At 42.2% G+C, this 20962-nt stretch overlaps 1 protein-coding gene across 1 annotated transcript; it reads left to right on the top strand.

Moving 5' to 3' along the window:
• Positions 1-11686: 11686 nt before the first annotated feature.
• On the top strand, positions 11687-12592 carry LOC132904141 (uncharacterized). Its single transcript, XM_060954062.1, has one exon. It carries the CDS (start codon positions 11687-11689, stop codon positions 12590-12592), a length of 906 nt encoding a protein of 301 aa, XP_060810045.1.
• The last annotated feature ends 8370 nt before the right edge of the window (positions 12593-20962 follow it).

Below are 20962 nucleotides of genomic sequence, written 5' to 3' on the forward strand. Positions count from 1 at the left end.
AGCCAGCTTACACCCTAACTGCTGCTCAAGGTCAAACCTGTTTCTGTCATGTACGGGACACGACAGGATGATGTGTAGGAGGGTCTCCTCCGTTGTGCTGTCACATATACACGATGGACTCCCCTTACACTTGTACCTGTACAAGTATTCGGAGAATCCACCGTGCCCGGTCAGGACTTGTGTGAATACTGCCTTTGGTCCCAAATCTTTAACGATTTTATATGCCGCTATGGCATCCGGCAGGAATACCTTAGTGGTCGCCGCCGCCTCGCCGTTGACATATCTCCCGTTCCACTCCCGAAGCGACTGATCTCTTATCTGTCGCTTCACGAATGAAACGGGGCACAAGTCGTAGTCCGGCTTACGCTTGGAGTGCAGAGCAGCCTCTCTTGCCAATTGGTCCGCCCGCTCGTTGCCTTGGAGCCCGGCATGAGCCTTAACCCAAAAAAGGTTGATAATCTTCCCCTGATTCCGGCTATTTTTAATATGCGATCGGGTCTCCAAGGCCAGAGGGTGAGTGGAACCGCTGTCGGCTACCGTTTCAAGTGCAGAGCGGGAGTCGCTGAAGACGCCAAAGGTGCTCCTGCTGCTATTGTGGGCAAACTTCGCCGCCTCGCATAAAGCGTACAATTCCGCCTGGTAAACCGTGCTGTACGACGGCAGAGACAGTTTTTTGGCTTTGGCTTCTACGCCTCCTACCCAGATGGATAGGGCCGCTCCCACCTTGTCTTCGATCTTACTGCCGTCGGTGTAGACGCAAACCTCCCACGAGCTGTTTGCGTCCACGTCAGCCCGGCTTTCCAGGCATTGGAACTGCACCGCTATAGTTTCCGCCGGATGCGGTTGTACGGCGAACTTTGCCCTCTGCTCAACCTCTCTGCCGCTCAACCCCGGAACCGGCATACCCCTCCTCGCCTCGTACAGAGCTGCGGCTTTCCGCACCTTGAGGTCGAGGGGGAGGACACCAGCCAGCACCAGAACGGCGTTGAGGGATACAGTGCAGTATGACCTGGTCATCCTCTGAGCGAATCCCCTCTGCACTATGTTGAGTCTCTTCTGCACTCCAAGCTTATTGACGGCAGGCGCCCACGCAGCCGCGGCATACGTTATGATCGGGACGATGACTGCCGTGTATATGGATCTGATAATGTCCTCGTGGAGACCCCAGCTCACTCTTGCGGCCCTGGACAGCTGCCCATATATCGCCAACGCCTTGTTGCATGTATATGCTACATGGGCGTTGAAGGTCAGGGCTGTGTCTATCCGGAGCCCCAAGAGCTTGACCTCTTTGGACATGCCAATGTCTATCCCCCCCATGCTCAGGCGCGGGGTGTCATGTTTTAGTTTGCGCGTCAAGACCATTGCGTTCGTCTTTTGTGGCGCAAACCTCAACTTGTTTCGGGCACCCCACTCCCTGACATAGGCGAGAGCGGCATTGGCACGTCTCTCGATGTCAAGCGCTGTTTCCCCCACGAAGAACATGACCACATCATCCGCAAATGCCTGGCATTACTCACCCCTCCGCTCAAGTCCCACCAGCAATGGGTTAAGCAAGAGGTTCCAGAGCAGGGGACCACCTATGGAACCCTGCACACAGCCTTTTGTGGTAGCCCGCTCCGCTCTACTTCCGCCATAACTGACAGTCACTTTCCTGCTGTCCAGATAACTGTCTATGGTCCTCCTGATGTTTATCGGGCAATTTTCCTCAGCAAGCCACAGTTTCACCGCCGGCCACCATGCATTATCGAAGGCGCCCTCTATATCCAGGGACACCAACGTTACTATTTTTTTATTTTCAATATGAGTACGTATTTGGTGTAACAGATCATAGAGGGCGTCTTCGGTGCTCCTCTGTGGCATAAAACCGTACTGGCGAGTACTAATGCGCGAATGGAGGTGCCATTTCAGCCTCCGGACAAGCAGTTTCTCCAGGATTTTTCCCAGCACCGGCAAAAGTCCTATCGGCCTGTAGGATTTGGGAGTTGTGTAATCAGTCTTTCCCGGTTTTCTGAGGATTACCACCATGGCCTCCTTCCAGAGAACCGGGAAATACCCCAACTCGAGGCATTTATTTGCCAGTGCTAGGAAAAATCCGGGGTCCACAGCGACGGCCTGCGAGCAGATGTCGGCCGTAAGGCCATCGGCGCCCGGTGCCTTCCTGGGATTAAACCCGTCCACTACCTCTTGGAGCTCCTCCAAAGTGAATGGGGGGGTCATGCTGTTCATTATAGCCCCTGTCATTCACTGTCGAGGCTGCTCTACGGGCTTCTCGGTGGCACGGTCCATCCTCCTCCTCTTTGTCTTCGGGGTAAAAGGTTTCCGCCAGCCATTTTGCAGACTCCTCGGCGTCCAGGCCCCTCCCCTCTCTTATCAGAGGGACCTCGCTCTGCCTCCTCGTAGTTCGGCCTATCACCCTATATATACCCTCCCACATTCCCTCCCTATCCTGCCTTTCGCAAAACAATTTCCAGCTCCTTGTTTGCGCTTCCCTGACATCCCTCTCATACTTTAGTTTCTGTTCCAGGTAGAGCTGCACAACGTGGTCTCGGCGTACGGGAGCCGCACAGCGGATCCGGCGTTTCCTGCGTACCATCTCTCTCTTCGATTCTTCGAGCTCCGATGTCCACCACGGTAAGTTCGGTATTTTGCTATTTTTGGTTTTGGGTATGGTCTCCGCGGCTGCTTGCGTTATGACATCTGTATAATTTCGGGTTATGTGTTCCAAATTGTTTGTGTTAGTTATGAATTTTACTCTATTTTCATTGAGGTTATGTTCAGCGTGTAATTGGGCCAGTTTCTCACGAAACTGGACCCAATTTGCTTTCCTGGTATTGTATACTCTTGTTTTGCGCTCAACGTCCATACCCTCCGCCTTAGCCTCACGAATACCGAATATGATGGCATTATGATCGGAGCTCGTGAATCCCTGGTCCACTTTCCACCCCTGTATCCGCGGGATCAATTCCGGTGACGAGGCCATCACGTCCACAATGCTGGAGAACTCCCTGTTGTTTCTGATTGTATAGAACGTGGGGGTATCCCCAGCATTGAGAACGTGTAGGCCCATCTCCGCGATGGCCCCCGCTGTTTCATCTCCGCGCCTGTCAGCCACCATGCTGCCCCACCATGGGCTCTTGGCATTGAAGTCTCCCCCAACGATGACGCTGAGCGGTGCGAGCGTCGTAACGATGCGTTTGAGCCCGTCGAGATACGGTTCCACGGGAGTGATCGGCTCGATGTATAGAGAAACCAGTATTATTTCTCTGCTACCCATCTTTATTTTCACCACCACTAGGTTAGTCGTGGTGAATTCGTCATACAGGACGGCTGATATTTGTTGGTCGAAGATGACAACGGCAGCTTTGGTCACCTCGCCCGCCTGTTTGGTGCATTGAAAAACTCTGCTTCCTCTACAATCCGCCATCCTCTTCCCGCTTCCCACGTACGGCTCCTGCAACAGAGCTATCGCTCGCGAGACTCCACCTGCCATTCCTGCGTCGCCAGCCTCATCCTCTGGAGGTTCACCTGGACCACTTTGTAAACTTTGGTGGAGTTGGCTACCGTGTTTTCCCTTGTTGCAACCTTAACAATACGCCACTGCCGATCTAGCCAGGGCGTCCCACTTCTTCCTTATAGGGCACTCTCTTTTAAAGGTGTTGTGGGCTGTTTGTGCCATCTTTGCTGCCTTGCAGTTGCTGCAAGTCGGGGCGCCACCCTCCCCACTCACCGGGCACTCCGACTTCATATGTGGTCCGCCGCAGTGGCTGCATATGTCAATAGTCTCACTACAGTATTTTTTGCTGTGGCCATAAGCCAGACAGCGTGAACATTGCACCAGCGGGGATTGGTCCTCGACCCAGATTCGCTGGATACATATGCGAACGCTACCGGCATCCACAGCCCTTTTCCAGATCATAGGCGAGACCTTAAGCACCACGGTGTTGGTTAGTTTATTCCTGTTTGCTCTTCGGTATTTAACCTCCACTCTATCCTCCTCCACTTCGAGTCCACGGAACAGGTCCTTGTTTTGGTTCCTTAATGCAATCAAACTCGGTTAGGTTAGGTTTTTTTTTTTTTTTTTTTTAATTTCCCCCGGGTGTTACACCACACCCAGGGGGAGTTTATTTACCAGTATTCCCTATCAGAGGACAGAGCCATTATTTACATTTTTGTTTACATGATATAGGAAGAAAACTATAACATTGCTTTATGCTACACTTTGAGTCTGCTTCTAATACAACAGTGAAGTTTTGTTATATGCTTTATATAATACGTGTAGTTTTCATGCAAGTTATATTACATTTCTTATAGCTAGTTTATATGCTTAATAAATTTTTCTTTTCTTTGTCGTCTTAATTTAGTATCTATCTACCTTTTAAATCAGATTTTTTACTTATTTCTATATTATTATCTAATACATTGTCACTCTTTTAATACTGGTCAATAACTTTTAAAATCATACTACGTCATACTTTAATATCAACCTTGTCCATTCATAGCGTGATTTGCTATTATTTTTAATTTGTATTTTTGCTAGTCATTATTTAAAACATTTTTATTCCTTATCTCTATATACAATTAAATTATTTGTTTATACTCTTAAAACCTACGATTGGTTGTTAATTAAAAAATTTTGTATACATGTATACATTTTCGTCATTTAATTTTTGTTATACCTAACTTATAACCACGCAACCAAGTCACTGTCACAGTTTATTTTCACTAACTATTTATACACGTTTTATTATCATTCGCCCCTTAAGTTTACTATTATTGCCTTGTATTACAAACTACATGTGTCTTCACTCCAACGGATATTTACTATCCGTTGATGCAGAGCCACATATCGATGGCTCCTACGTATACTATCGTAATCCACAAAATAGCCATTTTCGTTTTATTAGTATTTCCGAAATATTTTATTATAAACTATCTAATTCACAAACAAAAAAAATTCTATCATTTAAAATTAAAAAGTTTTCTCACGTATATAATAGTATGTTGCCGTTTCCTGCATAGTATACCGTCGTAATGTCTTATACGATCTGCTACGGGGAAGGCAGGAGCGGAGTTGGCAATCGTAACGATTACTTGCGGTTTGGTACGCTGCAAAGAGGCGCGATATTTTCGTACAGCGCGTCTGCAGATTTCACATATAATACAATAACTAAATTGATGTATGTTAAGAATGCGTAATAAGTATAGGATGGATTATTCAAAACAACACGCTAGAGGTCGAAAATTATGCGATATTGCATTAAAAACGACAACGGCAAGAAATGACACTGTTGTTTCTTAATCAATTTCTATCACCTAAGATTTGGCGTTGCTCAATAATAATGTAGAAGAAACTGGATGAGTACTGAGTAAGTATACTGACAAGAAATTTGTAATATTCAAGTATTTGCTTATTTTTTGCCAATAGTTAAAACTTAAACTATAGTAAATATAACACACGATTGTTTACGTTATTCATTTGCATTGAACAAGTATCGTAAGTATCATTTACTATTATTTACATTGTCATCAAAACTTTTTTTTTATCGTATGCAATACATACGATTTTTTACGTGGTTAATATTGAAATATTTATTATAGCATTTACACTTACTACAATTTACATTGTTTAATTATATTTTTTTATTGATAGTAATGTTTAGTTAAGATTGTTTACGTCTTAGATGCAAAATAAATATGTATCTTATGTATCATTTTATTTAAAAAAACGGCCATTAATAAATCTTACGGAATTAATCACTTGCTATTTCAAATTTTTTTATACTCATCATTATCAGAAGAAGCAGATTTATAAGAAATTGACACACTTTCTAAAATGAATATGATGCCGGTATTTTGATGCAATTGTTACAACTAATATTTTAAATCTACTATTGACATTATGTAAATATCACAATAGTAGATTTTATCAGTTATTATATTTTCAGGAAACATTTTAAGCAACTTACCTGAAACTATAATTGATCACTTGCAGCATTCCCCTGTTCATAGAGTACTTAACGATTTTTTCACCAAAGTCTTCAAACACACAGTACCCGTCTTGCCCTGAATGTACAACTAACAATGTAGAATAAATAGGCATGATTTTTGCCCGTACTTTATTGGTGATCAAACTATTCGACATCCTTAGCAAACACGCCGTTAACATATTTTAGTGATGTTACACCTACTCCCGAAATAAAAAAGGTAACTAAACAGACAAGGACCATTAGAAACAGTACATTTATTAGAAGACAGTATAAGAATGAATGGATATATGCAAAAAGAAAAATAAAAAAAATCTTGTTAAGGTGTACGTGACTCGTGAAGGTATACAAAATCCGAAAAAAGAAATAAAATCACCGTGTAAATGTCGATTAAAATGTTTCAAAAATATATCAACTGACCAAAGAAAAGCCAGTTTTGCTTTGGCTCTCTGGAAATTTGGTAATCATCATAAACGATGGATTTATGTATATAATCTAGTAAACCAAAATCTTAAGCGAAGAGTTTATATTGATACCCAATCCCACCGAAAATATAATATATGGTATATAAGTATTGATTGAGGTAATCAATACTTATATACCAGGTACTTATATTCCCGAGTCAGATAGTACAGATGAAATTACATTATAGTTTGCAAAACAGTTCTTATCTACGCTGATGAACAGTGAACAATTTGTTTACACAGTAATACAGAAGACAGACTCTTCTACAGGTACTGTTGCTACTGATAACCGAGGCAAGCATTAAAATTATCCATGTAAATATCTGCTGATGCCAGGAAAAGCGTATGTGACCATATCAAATGCTTCCAACCTGTAGAATCCCATTATACTCGAAAAGATAATTTTAAATTGTATTTAGATAGTGACATAAACTTATGCTCTTTGCGCGGTCTTAAGTTGGTTGTCCGATTTCATATTTAAAGAAGTAATGGCAGGGGCAGTCGAATCTAGGTTTTGGTTAGCTAGCGCCACAGGGTAAACCGGAATAGAATAGATTATGCAGCTTACATGTTAACAACGTGTAATGATTGTTTTTTTTATTTGGATTTTTTTGGAAAAATATATATATAACAAGAAGGAGACAGTGTTTATGCATTGATTAAAGGAATTGCCAATAATACCTAAATATATATCGATACTCCTTTGGAATGGTTTGCATAAGTGCGATGGGCTAAGCAAGATGGAAAACCTTATAATGTTGTTAAGATGGATCATACCAAGTTATTGAATAATAAATCAACTTTGAGCTTAAAAAATTGGTCTGAAAATATTAACAGTGAAGTAGTGCAATGGATAAACATAAAAGAAATAAATGTTTTTTCTTCTGAGCCTAATAAACTTCTCTATAAATATAATTTAGATGAATCCCAATACATGACCAAATACAAGACGACGACTCCAAGATAGTACCCATATTCCTCCACTTTATGATTATGTGCTCCCCATATCTTTGGCTAAAAATGACCTAATAAGTCTTTGCAATAGTTCAATTATTCCAGCAGTTCAATATAACTTTAACTAAGGGATAGGCTTATATACTTAGGATTCCTATTTTAGGTGATGGGCTAGCAACCTGTCTCTATTTGAATCTCAATTCTATCATTAAGCCAAGCAGTACAAAAAAGAATAGGACTACTCCATCTCTTTCCTATGGATGTCGTAAAAGGCGACTAAGGGATAGGCTTACAAACTTGAGATTCTTTTTTTTTTAGGTGATGGGCTAGCAACCTGTCACTATTTGAATCTCAATCCTATCATTAAGCTAAATAGGTAAACGTGGCCATTCAGTCTTTTCAAGACTGTTGGTTTTGTCTGCCCCGCAAGGGATATAGATGTGACCATATGTATGTATGTAAGCCAAGCGGTTGACCGTGGCCTCTTTTGATAACTGTTGGCTCTGTCTTCCCCGCAAGAGTATATTCCCGCATAGACGTGATTATATATCGTATAATAATATATTATCACTATATTGTGCATATTGTTTGCATTAAAAACACACAAATCATAAAGAAATATTATTTTACTTTATCAAGATAATTAATTTTAGTTGTTATTTTTTTAATTCTGGAGAAAATGTTTATTTTATGTGCAATTATTATGTTCTAAAAGTATGAAAATAAAATAATCTCTGATTCTTTGATTATGATGAAAAAGTCCAAAAATATTAATTGGTGTAATAATTTATTATGCACAAAATTAAAACCTTACACTCAACTGCCTATTATTATAATGAAATTTATGTTTTAAATAAGTTTTAAATATAATATCCCAATATACGTGCATAAACAAAAATCTTATATTCCCGTAAAAAGCAGTAAGTAACTCATACCACATTTTTTGTTGACAAATATACAAAGTAAATACTCGTAAAGGAAAGATACGATTTTTTGATCGACAAATTATACGAAGTAAATAATTGTATAGATAAGTTACGATTTTTAAAAAAAAATCGTTTCAACGTAAAGTATCCTAACAACAATATCTCAGAAACTATAACATATTTATAAATGAATGTTATTATATTCATATACACTATACTTCAAGTAATTGTAGAAAAAAAATCATGTGTCTAGCTTAAAATTTACAGGAACTACACACTCTAACACGTTCAATCGCTTCTCCTGTAAAGTTACATTTTAAGACATACGATAGTATACTTGGGAGCCATCGATATGTATGTTTGTTTCCGCGAAAACTCAGTTTGGCCCCACGTACATGCCGCGGCTTGCCTAATATTATTGCTCTACTTGATAGATCATCAATATTACAATTTCGGATGCCGCGACATGCCGAGAGAATCAAACAATAAGTGCTTACGCGTATGCAATTCTGGATCTGGCGAGAGCCTCCCACCTTTGCCTGACCTGACACGCGGAGCTAAAAGCGTTGTGATTACTCACCGCGTTTCCGTCCGCGCGGCAGTTCAGGCACGATGGGACGGCTCCCGCCATCCAGGCCTGGCACACCGCCCTTTGGTGCTCACCACCACAGTGGCAGCACCGCTCCACCTTCTCCCTGCAGTGGCGCCTGCCGTGGCCGTAGCCCAGGCACACCGAGCATTGGACCAGGGGAGAATAATCCTCCACCTGGATCCGCTGCATATCGATGCGCACTGAGCCGGCCTCGGCCACTGCTCGCCACATCCTGGGGGGGACACTTGCCACTACATGTTCCAGTAGCGGGTTACGCGACTTTTTTCTGAATTTTACTTCAATCATTTTCTCGTCCTCCTTTAAATCTTGTAAAATTTTTCGATTTTGTTTAGTTAATTTACTCACTATTTGTTGATTTGTGTTGTTTTTTAGAATATTTTTGAAAATGAGGAGTGGATTTTTGTTGACTACCTCCTTTACCTGCAAATTTTTTATTGTGCTAATTTTATTTTTTAATCTCTCCCTACCCTCTTTGGTTTTACAACTGATGATTACTTTTCGATCTTTTGTCTTCCTCACTTTTTCTATCTTTATCCACTCTCCTCCCTCTTCTGCTACTTCCCTGATCCTCTGCATGACCTCCTCACCAGTTTCCATTCCCTTCTTGTCCTCGACAATGACGGAATGTAACGTCAGGGGCTTTCCTTGAGAAGCAGCCACGGCCTGTGTGTCTGTCGGAGGGTGTGAGGCTTTTGTTGATGTTCCTACGCTGACTTCGTGCTGGCGGTTCATTGATTCCTTTATTTCCCGTATGCTTTGGGTGTTTTCTTCTAATTTGTCCATCAGCGGTTTAAGAAAGTTTTTCAGGTCTCCGAGTTGTGTCTCCTGCTGAAGAATGGGAATAGGGGATGTCTGCGTTCGGACGCTGGGATGCTGCCCTGGCGTGAAGTTCTTCAACTCCTGGTATATTGCCAGGTCGCATGCCAGATCATCCACCTGTCTTATCTTGTCTTTGATAGAGTCCTTGGCGGTCCTCTTCAGTCTTTGTGCGTTTTCGACCTCTTCGCTCATCTCGTTCAGGAGGTGTCGGATGCGACCGCAGAGCTCGTCCCTGTCATCATCCGTGAGGATCTTTCTACGGTCGCATTCCTTCAGGAGAGGCGTTTTTGGGTAGTACTGGAGGTATTTGTTACTTTTGTATATGTTGGGGGTTTCCCATTCTTTCGCTGAGGGTAGTTTGGTGGGGGAGCCCTGAGAGGACGAATCGCTCTGCAGTTGAGTGGGCGAAGGAGTTTTATCTTCGAGGTAGGTAAGAGTCCTTTTGAATGATACGGACTTGGGTGTCGGGTTAAGTGTCATTGTTTAAAATTAAATTTGTATAAGTTGTAAAGGAAAAATGTAAAAAAAAAAAAAAAAAAAAGATAAACTAAGTAAAATATAAAATGTCAAAGGATAAAATGGATAAAAACGAGGGGGTCAATAATTTAAAACTGTTCTAAAATCTTAAAATTTGTGGCATGTGCGTTGCACAGAAATCCAGGAATATCCCCTCGATCTTGGTCAGGACACTGAGGAGTGATGCAGTCCAGGTATTGTCACACTGTCACTGACACTTAGAAACCTTTATTTTTAATTTTTAATATATTTTTTTTACTATTTACACAATTTTTCACAATATTTATTCGCGGAGCGCGTCGGAGCACGTCTGCACTCCACGACGGCTCGAAGCAGACTTGGGTTAGGTTAGGTTAGGTTAGGTTCCTCTGTGAGGTGGTGGCCGCTCTGTTCCCGCAGGGAGCGGCCTTTCAGCCCCCCAGTATGGCACCGCCACTGGCGGAAAGAAGCGAGGGCGTGGAGGCGATCCCGGAGGTGACCCGGAATGAGTTTGCTGCAGCCGTTACACGGCTGCGTGCGAAGAACGTCGCCCCGGTCCCTGATGGAGTTCCGGGTCGTGCCCTCGTCCTCGCTCTGGACGTTCTGGGGGAACGGCTGAGGGGGCTGTTCACAGCCTGTTTCGAGCAGGGAAGGTTTCCCGCGGCGTGGAAAGTGGGCCGACTAGTCCTACTGCAGAAGGAGGGACGTCCGGCGGATTCTCCGACCGGGTTCCGTCCCCTCGTCGTGCTCGATGAGGCCGGCAAATTGCTGGAAAGGGTCATTGCTGACCGCCTCGTCGAGCACCTGGAGAGAGTCGGGCCGGACCTGGCGGATCGCCAATACGGGTTCCGCCGGAGGCGGTCGACGATTCACGCCGTGCTGAGGGTGAAGTCCTTGGCGCAGGATGCGGTTGCCCAGGGTGAGGTGGTCGTGGCGGTGTCTTTGGACATCGCCAACGCCTTTAACTCCCTCCCCTGGTCTTGCATTGTGGAGGCACTCCGATACCATGGGGTGCCGACCTACCTGCGTCGGGTCATCCAGGACTACATCTCAGAGAGATGGATAATCTTCCCTGACCGAAACGGTTGGACGAAGAGTTCAATGACGCGCGGTGTTCCACAGGGTTCTGTCTTAGGACCGCTCCTGTGGAACATCGGTTACGATTGGGTGCTGCGGACGGTCACTCTGCCCTGGGTGGAGGTCGTCTGCTACGCGGACGACACACTCGTGACCGCCCGCGGCGCCACATATAGGGAGGCGTCATTGCTCGCCACTGCGGGAGTCGCTGAAGTGGTGCGCCGGATCCGTTGACTGGGTCTGGAGGTGGCTCTCCACAAATCCGAGGCGCTGTGCTTCCATGGCCCTCGGAGGAAGCCGCCTGCAGACGCCAGTCTGACGGTTGGAGGTGTTTCAATTGCCATCAAGCAATCGATGCGCTACCTGGGCATCGTTCTTGATGGCAGATGGAACTTCGGCGCCCACTTCGCGGAATTAGCGCCGCGCGTGACGACGGCGGCCGGAGCGCTGACTCGGCTCATGCCGAATCTGGGAGGTCCAGAAGCGTCCTGCAGGCGCTTGTACATGGGGGTCGTGCGATCTCGCCAAAACCTCGCTTCCCTGCGGAGGCCACAGAGGCTGATGGCGACGAGAGCCGCAAGGGGATATCGCACGATCTCCTTTGAGGCAGCGTCTGTGCTGGCCGGTTCCATTCCCTGGGACCTAGAGGCGAAAACCCTCGCGTCGCTGTTCTTCTGGCGCGAGGAGGCCGTGGCCCAGGGTCACCGGTTGGCACCGAGGGAGATCGCAGGACGCCGCAATGAGCTGTGTCAGCGCTCCATTGAAGAGTGGTCCCAAAGGCTGGAGCAGCCGACTGCTGGGCGTAGAACCGTCGAGGCGGTCCGTCCGGTGTTGGGACAGTGGTTGGCGAGGCAGCACGGTAGCCTGACTTACCGTCTGACCCAGATGCTCTCCGGACATGGTTGTTTCGGAGGGTATCTGTGTCTGATCGGTCGGGAGCCGTCTGCTATCTGCCACCACTGTGACGGATGTGCTGACGAGGACGCCCAGCACACCTTGGAGGTTTGCCCAGCCTGGGACCAAGACCGCGCGGAGCTTCGCGCGGTCGTGGGGGACGACCTTTCCCTGCCGGCTGTCGTGAGACAGATGGTCGACAGCGAGAGGTCGTGGACAGCAGTGCAGACCTTTGCGGAGAGCGTCATGCTCCGCAAAGAGGCGGCGGAAAGGGTGAGAGAGGACACGTCCGACCTCCCCATACGCCGCCGGCGCACTGGGCGCAGGAGGCGGGCATACGCCCTGCACCTGCTGCCCCCACAATAAGGGCCGGTCGGGCGGCGGAAACGGGATTCCGCTGCCTGGCGAAACGGCCCTGGGTCGAAGGCGCGCTTGTGCCAGGCGCGCCCTCCCCTAGCGGGTAGAATTGAAGGCCGACGGGTCACCCCGCTGGCCGCTCCGTGGAGAGCGGCCGAGCCGAGGCCGCCGTGGAAGCGGCCGCCGCGTCAGGAGTATGAGCGAGGGCAGCTCACACTCCTGGCAACGAAGCGGTAGGCGATGGCACCGTGTGGTTTTAGTGGGTTCAAGCCCCACATAACCCGTCCGACTTCCCGTAGCCGGCCGGGTAGACGAAGATCTTTCCACACGTTAAAAAAAAAAAAAAAAAAAAGGTTAGGTTAGGTTGGTGTAAACCACTAAAGCGGAGCGAGCGGAGCGAGCGGAGCGAGCGGAGCGTTCAAACTGAGTAAAATAGTCTAGTATAGGTTAGGTTAGGTTTTACTCACCTTCACCCCTTTCATCCCTTCTTACTTCCCCCCCCTTGCCCATCTGGCGGTTAATGACCTTTACCACACTTTTTATATGAAAACTTTAAAAATTGGTAAAAAAAATAACTATAGGCTTCCGGTAAGGGGGGGTCACGGGAGGGGTGGTGTCTTTCACCATTATAGCTCTCCAGCGACCTCTGTCGGTACACAATGTTAATCTATGCAGAGCGGCAAAATTTAGAAGAACATTACAATCTATCTATATATATATATAAAACTCTTCCGTTACTGAGTGACTGACTGACAGACAACGCACAGTCGAAACTACTGGTCGTAGACAGCTGAAATTTGGAATGTAGGTTCCTTGGGATATGTAGGGGAGCACTAAGAAAGGATTTTTGGAAATTCAACCCCCAAGGGGGGGAAAAGGGGTAAAAACGTTTCTATGAAAAATCTTATTCCTTGGGTTTATAAACTTGAAACTTGGCATGAACACTTACATAGGCAAGTAAATATGTTTGACATTATAAGTTTTTTCAAACTACCCTCCAATCGTGATTTAGGGGGTGCGATTGGGTGACTGATTTATTAACGCACAGCCGAAACCGCTCGGTATAGGAGTCTGAGATTTTGAACAGAGGTTCCTTTAGTAACATAAGTGAGCACTAAGAAGGGATTTTTGAAATGTCAACCCCCAAGAGGGGGAAACGGGATAAACTGAGCCGAGGCTGCGGGAAAGTTCTAACGAGATGCCGTGGCCCCGGAACGCAAAGGGCAACTGAAGGAACGAGGTGGGTTTTAGTCAGTAAAAGTCTGACACTCCCTTCTGTTCCACCCAGAGCGGGAGAGGTCATTTGATGATTTCCCATCCTTAAAAAAAAAAGACTTTGTATGACAACTTTCAGTCGTCTCTTTAACATACATAATAACATACATAATTATGTACATACATGCATAACATTACTTAATAACATCACGCCTTTAAATCCCTATTTTGTGTTAACACTACCCATACAAACAGCTACGAAATTTGTCCGCATTCATTTTCACCTAAATTCTTAACGTTAATGAGATTTACTTTTTATTATCAGGTCAACCTAATAGCCTCACATGTACGTATAACTTCGTAAGAATTTTCTTTCAACTCCTAACCGTTGAGGAGTTGTACCTTCCATCATCAGCTCATTCACATGGGATGATGACTATCAGACGCAAATACTTAAACAGATCTATGAAATTGTCAAAAACGTAATTGCCTGTAAATTTGAGGTTTGCCCTTGATTTCCCTGGAATACCATCATCAGATCCTGACTAGGTAACAACGGGACCAACTTGAAAGTATACGCTACCGAACAAAAAAAGAATCACGTAAATCGGTCCATAAATCTCGGCGTAATCGGTATGCATAAATAAAACACCCGAATTTTATTTTCTATTAACTATCACGAGTTGTCTCGATGCTCGATAGATGGCGTTGGCATCGAGATAGATCGCGCTATGGTTTCGTTACCGTCATTTAGCTAGGTAGCGTAAAATATTTTAATTTATCGTGTAATTTTAGCAGCGCCCCTAGCCCCTAGCGGACATACGCGAAACTACATATTACACACTACAAATATTTTGATTTGAAATTATTATTCGTTTGATTCATTAACTTTTAACTTGACTTATTTAACTTATTTTACTCTCTATTTCAGTTAATTTTTGATTTGTTGATTAGATTTGATATTTTTGATAGTATATTTAGTTAGTATTTTTTATTCATTTCTTTGTTACTTTATTAGTCTTAGTTAATTTCCATAGATATAGTTTTAGTTAAAAAAATTCTAATTAAAATGGTTCAAGAAATTTTGTTTGTTAATGGGAATTATATTCCTCATGCTGTGGTAGATATAGAAAAAGATGGAGCCTGTTTATATAACCGAATTACACGTGGGCGAAGCCGCGGGCGGAAAGCTAGTTACAATATAATTCTACATAACTAAAACAATGTCATCTAAATGACAAAACATGACTTCAACTAACACTTAATACTACTTACATACTATTTTTTATTTAAACAGTTTCCACTTTTCAACTTTCAAGAAAAAGGAATGAGTTTCGTTATATGAAAGAGGTTCGACTCTGCCTTTTTATGACCAGTATTAATTCTATAAATAGAATTTGAAATCTTTTCAACAATTTTAAATGGACCTATTCTTAATTCATCTAATTTATTTCTGTTTAATTTACTACTATTCTCCACATATACCATATCTTCTACTTGGAAATCAAATTTAGCTCTATGTTTATCAAATATTTTTTTGTTGTAATTATGAGACTTGATACTATTTGTTAATGCTATTTTCCTATCTTTGAGCAAATCTACTTCTGATATTCTTTGTTTTAATTCATTTGGCAAACAGGATATATTTGTGCCTTCTAATAGGTATTTTTTTGCAAACTCAGTAACTGAATGTTTTGTTTTATTATATTTATCGACACAGTTATGAGCAATTGTTGTCCATGCCTTTTTATAATTATTTTCATTAACTTTACATCTAATTTTATTTACTAAAGTTTGATTCAGTCTTTCATTCAAACCATTAGAAAAGGGAGCATTTACAGCAGTAAAGATTATTGGTATTGATTTTTCATTTAAATATTTCTTGAATTCTTTTGAGTTGATTCCTTGTGTTGGTACTGATCAGAGAGGAGCATACCAATTGTGTTTGAGTCTGTTATTTTATTTATTAGTTTTATAAAATCATTAGCATTTTGTGTTTTTGACGTAATAATAAAAGCATATCTTGTGAAGTGATCCACAAGAAGATGTAAGTATTTTTTTGTGGATCGTGAGCCTTCAAAACCTCCAATTGAATCAATTGAGACTATCTAAAATGGTCTGGTAGCAGGACCTAATTGAGACATTAAACCATATTTTCCTTGGCCTCTTGTTTTATTCTTAATACAAGTCTCACAACTTTTACAATATGTTGAATATTTGTTGTGAAATTTTTTGCTGAATATAATGGGCTTATTGTGTTGAGCATTTGTCTTACACCAATATGACACATGTTTTCATGGATATTTTGAATCAATTGTTTACTGAACTCCTCAGATAAAATTATTTTTTCACAATTTTTATATTTTTTGTAATAAACATTGTTTTTGAATATTAAACTGTTTTTTTTATTTTGTAACTCTGTATAAAATTTACTATTTTTAATGTATCATCTGAGTTTTCATTTGCATCTAATACAGGATTCCTACTTAAACAATCTGCTTCAATATTTTCTTTGCCTGGAGTGTATTTGATTTGAAAATCATATTAAGATAAATAATAAGTCAGATCTCCCAACTCATCATCTGTCCTAGATCTAATATTTAAATTTTCCAAAGGTTTATGATCAGAATACACTGTAAACGTTTTACCAATTAACCAGAACTGCCAATATCTTATAGCTTCTTTGATAGCTAAACATTCTAAGTATATTGCTTTTTTTTCTTTTGGACTTGGTTTAATTTTGTGGAAAAGTATGCAACTGGTTTTTTAAATTCCATTTGGCTGTATTTGTTTTAATACAGCTCCAATACCTTCCAAGGACGCGTCTGTATAAATATTAATTGGTAGGTTTTTATCAAATATTTCTAAAATTGGTTTTGAGCATAATAATTGTTTTATAGTCTCAAAAGATTTTTGGCAATCTGGAGACCAAATAAAAGTTTAATTTTTATGAAGCAAATTGTGAAGAGGGTCCAAAATAATTGATCTGTTTGGTATATAATCATGATATAAAGTAATATTCCCCAAGAACTGTCTAATATTTTTTTGACATTTTGGTATAGGAAAATCTTTTATGGAAACTAAATTATCCCGTATTGGGCTAATAGTATTTTTTTGTATAATATGACCTTTGCTTGTCCTGTCGATACTCCATGCAGGTCACATCGTAGGACCATGCTGAAATTCCCTACGCATCGTACGGCCACTTTCTCCAACTCCTTCTCTGTCCATGCTGTTAGATTGTGGAACTCATTGCCTCCCGAGATACGTGACTCTAAATCTCTGTCCCAATTTTAAAAAATAATAAAAAATTATTACCTTTCCAAGCCTTGCTAATTTACTTACAGTTTATTATTTTGTATTTATATATGTATTTTATTATATTTTATATATGTACGGTCGCGTTCATAATTGCAGTCATACTTCGCAAAACTTTATAGCTTGCACCGCTGCTATCACTCACACATTCACACAAATAACACAATAAACAACAAGTGGTGAAGTGTTGGGTAACGCGCCATCAAGAAGAGGGTAGTGTAAAAAGTCAACCGCGCAGCGGCCGTCGTCCGCTAATCAACACAGCGACACGCCACACAGCGGAGATCCATGGTAGAACAGTACGAAAATAATGGCTTCATACCGACCAGAATATTTGCGGAACAGTTCGACACATCAGTGGTTACTGTTCGTGGAGTTTGCACCGTGAGGGGACTACACCACAGACAGCCAGCAAGAAAGCCGTATTTATCCGAAATAAAAAAGCATAAACGTTTAGAATTTGCTCGGCAGTATTTGGATTTTGATTGGAGAAAAGCGATATTTACGGACGAAACGTTCGTTTATGTCATCGCAACACGGTAGGCTTCATTTATGGCGAAGAAATGCAACACGGTATGAAGAAAAAAAAAATTGTGCCAAATATGGAGTCTGGACGCCTATCTGTAAATATGTGGGGCTGGATGAGTGCTGCTGGACCTGGGGAACAGGTGTGGATAGCAGGACGCGCTACAGCTGCTCATTATGTGCAAGTGCTGGAAGAAACCATGTTACCAACTGTGCGTTTCGGTGTATTTCTCCGATTGATAATATGCCAACAATTATCATTTGTGCAAGACAACTGCCCTGTGCATCGAGTCCATATAGTGCGTGAAATGTTCTGCTAGTTTATATTTAAACTACTAATTACTTAGATAGTATTTTAAGGACAGCGTCAATATCTTTTCTTTATGAAAACGAATAATTAAGCTGTTACCTTAATAAAAGGAGATAAGTAGATGGTGCAATTAGTGTAATATGCTGTTTGTATAGCTTTATTAATCATCAATATGTAAACAAAACTATAGGTAAACTGTATCAATAAAATTTACTAATTTTAATTATTGAATGTTTTATTTTGCTCCCTCTTGTTTAATATTTCTTGCTGATTTCCGTGTTTGAAGACACGGGTATTGTAATTCTTAGATACATACATACATACATAAGATCACGCCTCTTTCCCGGAGGGGTAGGCAGAGACTACCTCTTTCCACTTGCCACGATCCCTGCATACTTTCTTTGCTTCATCTACATTCATAACTCTCTTCATGCAAGCTCGCGTCGGCATAGAGCAGACATTTGACGAGTAACTCATTCATCCTTAATCCACTTTCAGACTCTTTCAAATCTATCAAACAACTATCCATAAAAAGGTTGAACAGCCACGGTGATGTAACACATCCTTGCCTAACGCCTTTCTCAATCTTAAACCACTCAGTGTGCGCTCCGTTTATCCTGACACAAGCACTCGAATCCTCATATAAGGATTTCAGTGCTCGTATTAAGAGACTGCTCACCCCATGTATAGAAATTGCTGACCACAATTCATTCCTCTCAACGCTGTCATAGGCCTTTTCTAAATCCACGAATGTGCAATAGACTTTTTGACTCTTGGCCAAAAACTTTTCGGCTATGCCCCGTAAAGAAAAGACCTGATCAGTACATCCCATTCCCTTTCGAAATACCGCTTGAGCATCCCATATTTTGTCATCAGTTTCATTCCTGACTCTATTAATCAATACCTTAGCATACAATTTGCCGACGACGCTAAGCAGGCTTATACCACGATAATTTTTGCAGTCCAGTTGTGACCCTTTTCCTTTGTAAAGTGGCACGATAACAGCCTTACACCAATCTTTTGGTACTCGGCCGCTTCTCCAACACAAATTGAAAAGGCAGTACAACTGTCTAACTACGACGAATTCTTACATATCAGTTAGTTAGTTAGTCAGTCAGTTACTTAGTTCAAATGGCACCTTGAAACATTAAAAATTGTCAGTATCACTAAATTTTTAACAAAAAAAAATCCTTGAATAACTTCGGAAGCTCCCAGGCATCCCAACTCATGCAAAGTATTTGTTGAAATCATTGACCACTGCATTTAGATCCGACGTCAGATTGTTATGGATGTTCAATTCTATGTATTGATGAAGGTTTCGTGTGTTTTTATTTGTTCCCTTTTCCTTTGTAAAGTGGCACGATAACAGCCTTACACCAATCTTTTGGTACTCGGCCGCTTCTCCAACACAAATTGAAAAGGCGGTACAACTGTCTAGCTACGACGCCTTTTCCTGCTTTTAGCATCTCGACTGACACTCTATCATACCCAGCAGCCTTACCCGCTTTCATACTCTTAAGTGCTTTCACAATTTCAAACATTTCAATTTCGCCTTCCATCTCGTTCTCTTTTTCTTCGCTATAGCAGAACTCTTTCTTATTTTCTTCCTTTTTTTCAAATAAACTCTCAAAATAGTCCTTCCATATTTTTAGCACACATTCTTCTCCTTTCACAACGCTACCATCCTCGCATCTGATCCTAGTCAGCTCTCTGGTTATAGTTTTTCCTCGGGCTGACCTTACGGATTTCCAGAATACTTTCAGATTTGACTGAAAGTCTTCTGATAGCCTTTTATCAAAATCTTCTTTATACTTTTCTTTCTTTCTAATCACAGCTTTCTTAACCAAATCTTTCATTTTTTTATATTCCTTACGTGCTTCATTCACATTTTCATCTATAACCTCTTGCATTCTTAAGTTAGCTTTTGCTGCTAACAAATCCAGCCATGCTTTCTTCTTTAATCGCACAAGTTCTTGCACATCTTTACTCATCCACGCATTATTGTAATTTTTCCCTTTCCTTCTTCTACTTACATCACACACTTCAACAGCTACTTTTACAATTCTTTCTTTAAATTCCTTCCATCCATCTTCAATATTGCTCCTCTCATCTAAATCTTCAAATTCATCCTTCAGTCTATTTATATACTTCTTACCTACATCCATATCTTGCAAATTTTCTACTTTCACTCTTTCCAAAGCGCTGGTTTGCTCCCTTACCCTGTGCCGCCAGCGATTGAAGATACCCCTTATCCAGGATATCACCAGTAAATGGTCCGAGTCAATGCCATCACCGCGATATGCACGGGTTTCCAGCACTTTGTTCTTCAATCTTTCATCTACAACCACAAAGTCTCTCATTCTTTTTAAAATACCTTCCACTCTTGTGTAGGTGTGGATCTCTTTATAATGAAACATTGAGTTTGACACAAAAAGATCCCACTCTAGACAAATTTCTAATACACTTCTTCCATTATCATTCACCTTTTCGTCACCAAACGCACCAAGCACCTTTTCATATCCATCACGCTTTACACCCACCCATCCATTAAAATCACCTAGCATAATAATCTTCTCATATGGCTTGGTAACTTTCAATACTTCTCTCCTCGTTTTCGCTTTTTACTGATGCTGTACCCCTCGAACCCACATCCCACGGTGCATAAACACCTAGAACGAAGATCCGAGTGATTCCAACTTTCAGCCTAATCCATAGAAGACGAGGGCTGACACACTCATACTCATTCACACACTCAGCCATTCGTGCAGAAAGAATTAGACTGACCCCTTGACAGCCTCGGCTGGTACTGGAAATTCCAGACCAATACGCCGTGTAAGGGCCGTGCTGCGTCGCGTCGCATCCTTTACGCTTCGTTTCATTCACGCACAACACATCCAAACGTCTTTCATCCATCATCTGGCATACTTCCTCAGTCTTATCCTTCATTCCTCCTCTTACATTCATCGTCGCAAAGCGGCTTTCAGCAGACCGCATACCGCTCCCGCCGGGAA

Source organism: Amyelois transitella, chromosome W (assembly GCF_032362555.1).
Source record: "Amyelois transitella isolate CPQ chromosome W, ilAmyTran1.1, whole genome shotgun sequence".
Taxonomy (NCBI): domain Eukaryota; kingdom Metazoa; phylum Arthropoda; class Insecta; order Lepidoptera; family Pyralidae; genus Amyelois; species Amyelois transitella.

What these genes read in the sequence shown, in the direction of transcription:
- LOC132904141 (XM_060954062.1), top strand. Translation starts at nt 11,687, where the DNA reads ATGCGCTACCTGGGCATCGTTCTTGATGGCAGATGGAACTTCGGCGCC.